Source organism: Triticum aestivum, chromosome 1A, assembly GCF_018294505.1.
Source record: "Triticum aestivum cultivar Chinese Spring chromosome 1A, IWGSC CS RefSeq v2.1, whole genome shotgun sequence".
NCBI lineage: Eukaryota > Viridiplantae > Streptophyta > Magnoliopsida > Poales > Poaceae > Triticum > Triticum aestivum.
The window spans coordinates 44,756,037-44,766,843 of record NC_057794.1 but is presented as its reverse complement, the minus strand read 5'-3'; the positions used below and the strand labels follow the sequence as shown (position 1 = coordinate 44,766,843).

The following is a 10,807-nucleotide window of genomic DNA, read 5'->3' as shown; positions in this document are numbered from 1 at the left end:
GTGCTGAGCAGGGACGGAGCCAGGATTTTAACATAGGGGGGGCGAGCTTTTGCCTCTACTGTAGGGACTGGTAAAAAAATCATGCAGCGAAACTAGCCTAGGCTGATGAACTAAATTTTACTGGGCTATAAAAAAAATGGTGTCAGCTATGAGGTATTCAATTTTAATCAAAAGTTTCCGCAAATCAAATGAGATTGCAATTCCCATGTATGAACTAAATACTTCTGGTACAGAAGATAGACAATGTAAAAAGGCCCCTGATGCTAAAGGCACAAATTAATGTAGTTTTCCAACATAAACCATGGACAGATGGAGCAAGTAAAAATTGAGAAAAGTGACTAACCTAACGATTTCTCTTGCCTCGTCGCCCCTGACGTTCGCCATACGGCCGGCCGGTCGGCTGTGCGGCCGCAAGCTGGATCTCCCTCGCTGCAAATCCAGAGTTACTAGATTGGAAACTGTACATCGATGGATCAGGTGGCAGACGACCAGGCATAACCGCGTGAGGCATCGATGATCGATCTAGCAGCCAGGAAACGATGTGCGTGCGTGCGTGCGTGCGTGAGTCCCTGACCTAGCCCCCTTTTGTATTCCATCGTTGGGCTTTTCTTATTCTTTTGGGCTCGGCCTACAAAATCTACTGCAGTAACTACACTGCATATGGGCTGGGCTGGCCCGAGGAGCTGTTTCACGCTACGTACACAGATGGACAGGCCGACAGGGGGGGCGAAACATCTCAAGCATACGGGTGATTAGCGAAAAAACTCATCGCTATTAAGCGAAAACAACATCGTTGGGGGGGGGGGGGGGGTCTAGCCCCCCTCGTCCCCCCCTGCATCCGTCCCTGGTGCTGAGCGCTATGTACTGCCGTTCTGTGCATATGATTATGCGTACCACTTCTCCAAATTAACCTGTATGCACGTATGTACCTTGCATTTGTCATTTGTGCTACTTCGCTCTGTTGTGTGTGTTCTCCGTGCCGTCTCAGTGCGTGTGTATCACTTTTTCAGTGCTGAAACTTGTACCTTGCATTTGTCATTTGTGCTACTTCGCTCTATTGTGTGTGTGTTCTCCGTGCCGTCTCAGTGCGTGCGTATCACTTCTTTATCACTTCTTCAGTGCTGAAACTTATACCTTGCATTTGTCATTTGTGCTACTTCGCTCTGTTGTGTGTGTGTTCTCCATGCCGTCTCAGTGCGTGTGTATCACTTCTTCAGTGCTGAAACTTGTACCTTGCATTTGTCATTTGTGCTACTTCGCTCTGTTGTGTGTGTGTGTTCTCCGTGCCGTCTCGGTGCGTGCGTATCACTTCTTCAGTGCTGAAACTTGTACCTTGCATTTGTCATTTGTGCTACTTCGCTCTGTTGTGTGTGTGTGTGTTCTCCGTGCCGTCTCAATGCGTGGGTATTACTTCTTCAGTGCTGAAACTTGTACCTTGCATTTGTCATTTGTGCTACTTCGCTCTGTTGTGTGTGTGTGTTCTCCGTGCCGTCTCAGTGCGTGCGTATCACTTCTTCAGTGCTGAAACTTGCATGCATGGCCCTTTTTGCGTGTGTATTTCGGAACCAAAGCAATCGGCCGACCGAACAGATAGTCGAATTAATGATGGCACTGCGGTGCGCTTCTAAAACAAACATAAGAGGTCATATCATCATATCAATGGACAGTAACTCCTAATCCTGTCCTAGTAGCTCAGCTATTGAGTGGTGAGCCAAGAGTGCGGCGATAGCGTGCTCGGGCGCGCGCTCCTGCTAGGTGGACCAATGGCGCAAGAACTCGTGGATGGGCATCAGGAGCGTACGGTGGACATAAATGTAGTGTACTGTCGATACATACGGACAGTTCGTGTAGGGCGTGCAGTAACGGAGTAACGGACGGACGTTGAAACCGTACCGCCGGTACATTTGATGGATCGCGGTACATCCGTTACCGGGGCCACAAATCCGTCAACTACACGGCGTACGCGTAGCGGTGAAAAAAGTAAATGCGCACGCGGGCCTGCCAGAAGCTGATATACCCATCTCCGGCCCGGCTGCATTATTACGAGACCCCCATCTACATCCCCGCACGCTCATTACGACTGCTCCGCGGCTACATCTGCAGAGAGCACAATCCATGGCGGCCGCCGAAGAGAACGGCAATGGGCTGGAGTTCCTAGCAGATCCTGTCGACAGGTATGTTTCCTACTTCATCTTCGCTGTATCAGTATGTCTGAATCTTTCGCAAGCGCCGACAAGTGGATGCTCGGGTGTTCTCGCAGGTTCCCCTGGCCGGATCTTGAAGCCAACGATTTACCTCCGGGCGGTGAGGCAGGTACTTGTCTCACACAGTCGGCTGGTGAATCAAGCATGGGAGACATTGGCGACGGTCCAGTGTCACTGCAGTTGGCCGTTAATAACGGATGCAAAGCACTGAGCTTGTCAGCGGGCGATTCGCAGCAATCAACAGGAAAAGATGACCCTCAGGCCCCTGGTTGGACTAGAAGGTACCTCTGTTGTTCTTGATCCTGCTCAACACTGTAGATATCCCAGTAAATGCAGTGTGGAAATAGTATACCTCTGAATCAGAAAGCTGTAGTTGCAAACTGCTCGCGAGTCAGGTCTGTATTCTTCATATTTGCATACAGGTAACAATATATGGAAATATAAACATTGCTGATCGGCGTCTATGTTTTCGCCAATTGCACCGTCAGACACATTTGATATCCTTCAGCCTATCCATTACTCAACGGAAATTTGTCAACTCTGTGTTATTCACATTTGCGTACTGACAGCATGTCAAAATTCTTCAGAAAAAAAAACATCTATGGAAATAGTCATGGAAATATAGACATTGGTGGTGATCATATGTGTAAAAATTACAATTATAAAAATGTATATGTCCATCTGTAAAACTCTGCTTTGCACTGTGGACGCTTGTGAAACCAGATGTCTTATACATTTTGAGTGCATTTCAGTATTACTTATTATAGGAATCTGAAAATAAACCTGCACCGGAATCTTGATTATCTACGTTTGATGTTATCCTAACGAAAAAAAGCAAAATTTGGGTTTGGCATGTATCATCGTGCAGCCTGAAGCCAGTGTGATAAATAATGTATGAGTAGTTGAAATAGCAAAATTCAAGAATGTGCTATTGCATTGTTTTTCTGTGGACACTGCATTCTTCAGTACAAAACAGTTCCCAAAGTTACCGTTGAAAAATAAATTTCTGTTAATATTGATGCAGGATTCGTATTGGACGAGCTCCCATTGAACGGACACCCTGTGCTGGCAGAGTTTCTGCCCTTGAAAAAACATTGAGGGGATACGCAGAGAAAAGGACAGATACCGTCGTGGTACCAGCTGTTGGATACACATTTGATTCATTGGGAGAAGCATATGACTTCTACAACCTGTACTCGTGGGAGATTGGATTTGGGATAAGATATGGCAAAAGTAGGCTGAACGTTGGAAGAACCAAATGTATGCAAGAAATAGTTTGTGGATGCTCGGTGAGTTGAAAGTAAATAAGTACCCACAAATGTTGTATATGTTTTCTCTGAACAGAATATAACACAATGGATTCGTGTTTTCAGGGCAAACCAAAGAGAGGAAACACACGGACATGCCGATGTGAGTGTCCTGCAATGATACGTTTGCTACGATCAAATGACAATGGCTGGTACATAAGTGAGCACAGACCATCCCACAACCATGTGTTGACAGATAAATGTGGTGAAAAGGTGTACTGGCCTTCACATAAACATATAGATATGTATACAAGAGACATTGTCAAACAGCTTAGGGAGAACAACATCAGCATTGGAAAAGTTTACAACATAATCGGTAGTTTCTTCGGATCAATGAATAATGTGCCTTTCACCAAAAGGGCTCTCAGGGGTCTATGTGGTGAAATCAGCCGCGACCAGGCAGATGATGATGTCCGGAAAACAATGGATGTATTTGCAGAATTGGGTTCAAAGGACTCTGGTTTGTACTACAGGGTACAATCAAACAGTGATAGCCGGATACGGAATATGATGTGGTCAACTGGTGCAAGCAGAATGCAGTACCACTATTTTGGAGATGCAATAACATTTGACACAACATACCGTACAAACCTGTATGATATGCCATTTGGGCTGTTTGTTGGAGTTAACAACCATTTTCAGAGCGTTATCTTTGGTGGCGTGCTTGTTAGGGATGAGACAGCTGAAACTTTCGAGTGGGTGTTCAGTGAATTCATACGCATGATGGGCGGCAAGCATCCTCAAACCATTCTTACAGGTAATAATCTGATATCCGAAAAACATGTCTATCTGCATAACTTGAAACACATAGACATCCGCATGCATTGTTCAGAAGTAAATATACAAAATGATCCATGAAGTTATTATAATGCAGCATAATGTGGGTTACATTCAAATCATATGGTTTATAACAAAACATATTGTTGCCTCCACAGATCAATGTAGAGCTATGGAGCTTGCAATAGAGAAAGTAATGCCAGACAGTACACACCGCTGGTGCAAGTGGCACATCTTGAAGAAGGCAAAGGAAAAACTTGGCACATACTACTCCAAACGAAGCAACTTCAGAGCAGAGTTCCATAAGGTTGTTAATCACATGATAACAGAAGATGAATTTGAAAATGCATGGGCACATCTCCTTGAGAAATACAATTTGCAAAAAAAGACTTACCTTTCACACATCTACGAAGCTCGCACAAAGTGGGCAAAACCATATTTCAAAGGCGTATTTTGTGCAAAAATGACAAGCACGCAACGCAGCGAGAGCGCAAACCATATGCTAAAGGGATATGTGCCAGCAAGCTGCCCCATGCACTTATTTGTAAGGCAATATATGAGGCTTCTTTTCGATAGACAATCAAATGAAAACTATGAGGAGCGGCGAACAAAGATAGTAAGTTGTTTCAATCATGTTCTGCATATGCATGATTCTAATTATGCCTTACCAAAAACATGGGACATGCTAACTTTTTTTTAACATAATTTCAGACATTGCCAGCTATGAAGGTAAACACACCACTGGAATTCCATGCCAGCAAGATATACACCCGAGCAATGTTTAACAAGTTTGGTGAGATCCTTTACGAGGCAGGGCAATACAGAGTAGAAGAAATTGAAAAGGGTTCAAAGTACCATGTACATCGATACCACCCAGAGAAACATGAAAAATGGTGCAGAGTAATGTACATAGTACATGTCCTCTCGCAAGGTGAAGAATTAACCTGTGAATGTGGCAACTTTGAGCACACAGGATTGCTCTGCTGCCATTCCATTAAGGTAAAAACTCAACGGGCTGTCTTATAAAAAAGTAACATTATAGCTGTTTGCGTCAAATTATACAACCATATGCACTGCAAAAACTGAATAATTATTTTCCAGGTTCTTGACTTCCTTGGTATAGACAGTATCCCATCAAAACATATCCTGAAGAGGTGGACAAAAGATGCAAGAGACATACTTCCAGATCACTTGGCCCACCTGCAGAAAGATAATATTTCAGCTAACTCAGTAACATTCAGACATTCAAATCTATATACACATGCTTTAGAGGTTGTGAAACTAGGTGATGCAAATCCAGCTGCATACGATTGCGCGATGGAACTTCTTAGAGCAGCAATGGATAAGCTGACTCCTTTAGCTGCCGATCATGATGGTCTGGGGTTAGAACACAGGATAGAAATGAAGAAGACAAATGTTAAGGAATTGAGTCTCATACAAGCAGCACACAATGGCAGCATCAGCGATGATGAGGGCAGTGCCATTGGAAATTTCATTGGCTTGTGTGCTCCAGAACGCAAACGGAAGGCTGGAAGACCAACAAACAGCAGAGACAAACCTCCGTATGACGACAGATCTGGGAAGAGCAAAAAGTTGAAGGTTACATCACAAGTTGATACAGTCCTTGGATGTGGCACAAGTAAACGAACACGGTTCTGCACCATATGCCGCGGCCCCGGTCACAAAAGCACAACTTGCCCACAGAGAGGGGACATGCCTCAAAAAAAGGAAAGAACCGAAATGCTCAATCTGCGGCGTGGGAGGACATCGAAAGAACACTTGTAACAATCCTAAAATTGTGCTACATGTTCCTGAGCAAGCAACTCATGATCCTTCAATCAATGAGTGATTAATCTATACAAAAACAAAAAAACATGCCAGGTAGAACCCAGTTTGTTGATGTATCCTGATTGATCACTTCCGCTATCCTGGTGTCAATTGTGTCCTAGCATCTTAGTATTCTGTACTTGTGTGAAACCTGTGAATCCATGATGCTTGTATGCAAGTTTCAGAGTGTGTCTGAATTTTAGTTACTACTGCTTTGTATCTTGCCTGGTCTCTTCCATTTCTCTTGACTAATAAAGTGTACCCTGTTTGAGTGAGACCTTTGGTTAAATGGATGTACTCTTGAAAGGCAGGTTTCATGATGCTGCCAAGTTGTCATGCCTTCAAATCTATGTGATCTAATCAATACACAATCGGCTGCTAATTTATAAGATTGGTGCTAAACAACATTCACGCATGGGTCCGCATAAATGAGACTGGTGGAAAGAAAAACTCTGACCGACATCACAGTGCACACCATCTCTTCTGTTCAATTCATGGGCGCGGACGCAACACTGTGGAAGTGCACTTTGAAATTTGAATCCATTTGGAGCGCCCGCCCAACAACGCGTGCAGTTACTACACCTACTACCGTGAGCCACATTGAAGTCTACTAGTAGTTCAAGTGAGCCCAGCTTTGACACCTGCTCACATTCACCGGCAATATGTGCTTGCCATATCTAGTCTCCAAAGCAATCAATCAGGCTGCCATCCAGATGTCTCCTCCACTTTCAGTAGGCAGCTCTCCACATGAAGCATCATCTGGTTCCAACTCCCCGCAGCCTGCAATCGCCGATGGCAACCTAAACTCTCCACCTCTCGCAGAATATGAAGATCATCCCGGAGGAGACGGTGCTCCAGTCGCCGCCGAGTGGATCATGCATGAAGGCGTTGGGAAGGTACGTTCTATATACATCGGATTTGGTTCCACATTCTGTAAGTTTCAGGTTTATGTGCTTGGTTTCCTCTACCAAAACTGATCTTCCCGTTTTGTGCATGCAGGATTCGGTGGACGGCAGAGCCGAAGGACCGTGGAAAAGTGGAGAAGATGTTGAGAACGACGGTGATTCTGAAGTGGAATCAAAGTTTGTTGCTGTAGAAGAGGTAGGCGACCACGATCCAGATCGATTTTTCCTTGGCAATGAGGCTGGTGCATCTCTGACACATCCTGGAAGCCACTCTGAATCGGTAGTCAACTGGGAGCACACTGAGGCGAATCAGATGACGATGAGTACAGATCTGCCAAGCGAGCAAGGATCAACGAGCCCGAGTACTAATCTGGGCTTAATAATAATTAGAAATCTATCCTGCGATGTTTACTCTCTTATGCATGTTTCAGCGCTGTACCCCTGTCGGCCGGCGGTTGTTATAAAATGGCCAAACGTACCGTGACTAGCGAAATAATCTGTGACCAGCCGTGACCGTAATGATCAATGTGTGTTCGTTTGTGATGTATGATAACAAGCTCCGTCCTCCACCAACTCAACATCTGGATTTGTTTTCCAGTGCGTAAAAATCGTATTTCGCAAAAAAATGCTGTCGGGCTTTGAAAATATCCAATAAACTGAAAAAAAGGGAACACTCATACAAACATGAATGTAGGTTTCCACATTTGAGTGAATTAAACAGTAAAAAGCATAAATAAAAAAAGGAGAAAAGGATAAATCCATTCACATAACAAAGAGAACAAACCTTGGTCTTTAGATTTGATCCATTATTCGCATGTATATCAATCTTTTCTTTCCTTTTTTTATGTTTAAATAAATACAAAATGAATACAAATTGTTTTCGTCCACATTCGTTGAAATTGTATTACAGTGGTACTTTTTTAGAGGAATTTCTAACGTTATTCTATGACACACAATCCGGCTGTAGCACCGGCAAAGTTCATGTCGAGCAGATAGATCCCACAAGAGTTCTTGACAAAAAAATAACACAATTGGGGTTCGCATCCCACAGAAATACCACTATCAAAAAAGTTACTGATAACTAACAAAAAAATGGAATCTCGTGACTGGTAACTACCACTTGCGAAAAATAGCCAATTCAGTAGATTTACGCGTGTTCATTACATGTGGGGCCCGTCTGTCGGGGCTGGCGTGACGGGAAAGTCAACTCTATTTATTTTGACCACCAAGTTAAACGTTATGACAGGTGGGACCCACGGATCATGCTAAACCTTCTTCTAGCTCCCCTTCTCTCTCTCTTTGGCATTTCAACATACACCTGTTGTCGATGAGCCGGAAGCAGGGGGGCTCCGGCCGCCTGCTCGCTTCACACCAAGTCGGACCCTAGCACGAGCGCCGGGCGAACTAGCTCCAGGTCGGCTCTACCTCACAATGCACGGCATGCAGCGGCGCAGTCCAATGTCAACGGAGACGACAGGAGGTGGAGAGGCGAACATATCCCGGCAGCTGAGGGGCTTGCACGGGCGGCGGCCATGACGTCGTTGCTCCTGTCCAGGACCAGAGAAGAACAACCGTGAGGTCATAGAGAAAGAAATGAGAGAGGAGGGAAGTAGAAACAGATATATGATGGAGGATGCATGGCCTGGTGGCGCTGGTTAGCGGAGCTCGCCAGATAGGGTTCATGAAGGGCCGGAGAAGCCCATGAGGCCGGCTGCTGGAGATGAGTAGGTGACTGTGTCACGACGGGGATCTCTTCGGGCTGGCGCGCGAGAGGAACGGGGTGAGCAAGAATGCTGCGGGACGCCTGGTGGACGGCTCACCATCTCGCGCCTTCCCCAGTGCTGCCTGCATCATCATCGACTTCGGCAGCCTCTGGGTGTGCGAACTGGACAACAACAGTCCTCGCCGACGAGTTGTTTGTTGAAATGACTGAAAGAGATTTAGGATGAGGAAGAAGAACATAGATGCTAACATGTGGGGCCCACCAATCATAACAGTGAACTTAACGGTAAAAATAATAAATGGAGTTGACTTTCTTGCCACGTCAACCCTGACAGATGGACCCCGCATGTCATAAATGCAATGAAATCTTCTAAACTGGCTATTTTCCGAAAGTGCTAGTTTTTAGTCAAGAGATACCGTTTTTTCGATATTTATCATTCACTTTTTCGAAAAGTGTTATTTCTGTGGGGCCTGAACCCCAATTGTGGTAGTTTTTTTGTCAAACACTCATCCCCCAATAACAACAACAAAAGCATTCATTCCCAAAACAATTTGGGCTATGCTAAAATATGAAACCTATAACACCTCACAGGAAATCATGTCTCATTCGCCAGGATATGAAAGCTTTCCATGTCTAGTTCTTTGATCGTATATCAATCCTTTAGTTTCCTCCAAACGGACTCTTGCCGTGTCAAATTCAAACGGCGCTGACCTCTGTTTAGACCTGCACCGAACAGTATGCACAATAGTTTCTGGATACCTGCAATGTGTATGCCCACAGATATGTGAAACGATGTTAGACCGTTTTCTATTCAGATATTGCTACCCCAATTATGTATCATATATGCTCATTTCGGAACCAGTACTTCGTCCTGTGGGGTCGCCGACAGGTGTCATGTAGATCAAATGGTAGAAATCTTGCTCCCCCGATTGAACAACTTGTTGACCTACTCCACCCTTTATGCATTCACCTTGGTCGCCGTCCGTTGTCTCCCACTCTCGGGTATTGTCCACAGTATAGATAACCCTTTTCGCCTCCCTTCTTGCTTAAGCATTCATAAAACATCTCATCTTCCCAACCCCTTGTTCCACGTACATCTCGCATTGCCACCTTCTTTGACAAATTTTACTTCTATAGTTTGTCAGCAGTCCTACCACTGCATAAATGTATGACTAGTTATGTCTTCTCTTTTAAAAACTCCTATGTCTCCTCATTCCACTGGAAAAGGTTTCCTTAGCTTTGCTTTTCCGTCCCCTATACAGTTCAAACTCCTGCAATGGCACCATACAAACTCAATTGCCCCTCTTCATCCACACTTTGTTGGCATCCCTCCCGTGATCGCCTAATCAGCACACCCTTTTTAGGTACCAACATGCACACAAGGCATGGATGCCTATCTTTATCTGCTCAAGGTGACGATATCAATCTAAGTACAAGCGTCGCGGAAAGTAGGACTCAGCAAATGTGATTCATACTTTATGACGAGGTTGTTGGGTGCAATCATCTCATAGGATGCAGCAAAAAAATAAGACACCCTCTACTTCTTGATTCCCTCGTCTTGGTGGACATTCGGTCTCTCCCTCTCTCGAGTATTGTCGATTGTATAGACAACCCTTCCGCCTCCCTTCCTGCTTAAGCATTCATAGAATAGCTCGTCTGCCCAACGCCTTGTTCCACGGGCATCTCCCATTGCCACCTTCTTTGACAAATCGTACTTCTATAGTTTGTCAGCACTCCTACCCCTGCATAAATGTATGACTACTTAGGTCTTCTCTTTGAAAAACTCGTATGTATTGTCATTCCACCGGAAAAAGTTTCCTTTTCTTTGCTTTTTTGCTTCCCCGATATAGTCCAAACTCCTGCAAACGCACCATGCAAACTCAACTGCCCCTCTTCATCCACACTTTGTCCACATCCCTCCCTTGATCGCCTAAGCTACCTTTCCCTTGAACTTCCACAGGTTCATTCTACTGACTGTGGCACACTTATCCCGCTGTAGACAACTCAAGAAACCAGAAGTCAACAACAACCGTCTTATGGTGAGATAGAACACTCTCTTCAGGT

At 44.8% G+C, this 10,807-nt stretch overlaps 1 protein-coding gene across 1 annotated transcript; it reads left to right on the top strand.

The window, feature by feature from the left end:
* Positions 1-4,722: 4,722 nt before the first annotated feature.
* On the top strand, positions 4,723-6,280 carry LOC123088189 (protein FAR1-RELATED SEQUENCE 1-like). Its single transcript, XM_044510411.1, has 3 exons — positions 4,723-4,904; positions 5,000-5,287; positions 5,390-6,280. The coding sequence occupies exons 1-3, from the start codon at positions 4,752-4,754 to the stop codon at positions 6,071-6,073; spliced, it is 1,125 nt and encodes a 374-aa protein (XP_044366346.1). The 5' UTR covers positions 4,723-4,751; the 3' UTR covers positions 6,074-6,280.
* Positions 6,281-10,807: the final 4,527 nt, after the last annotated feature.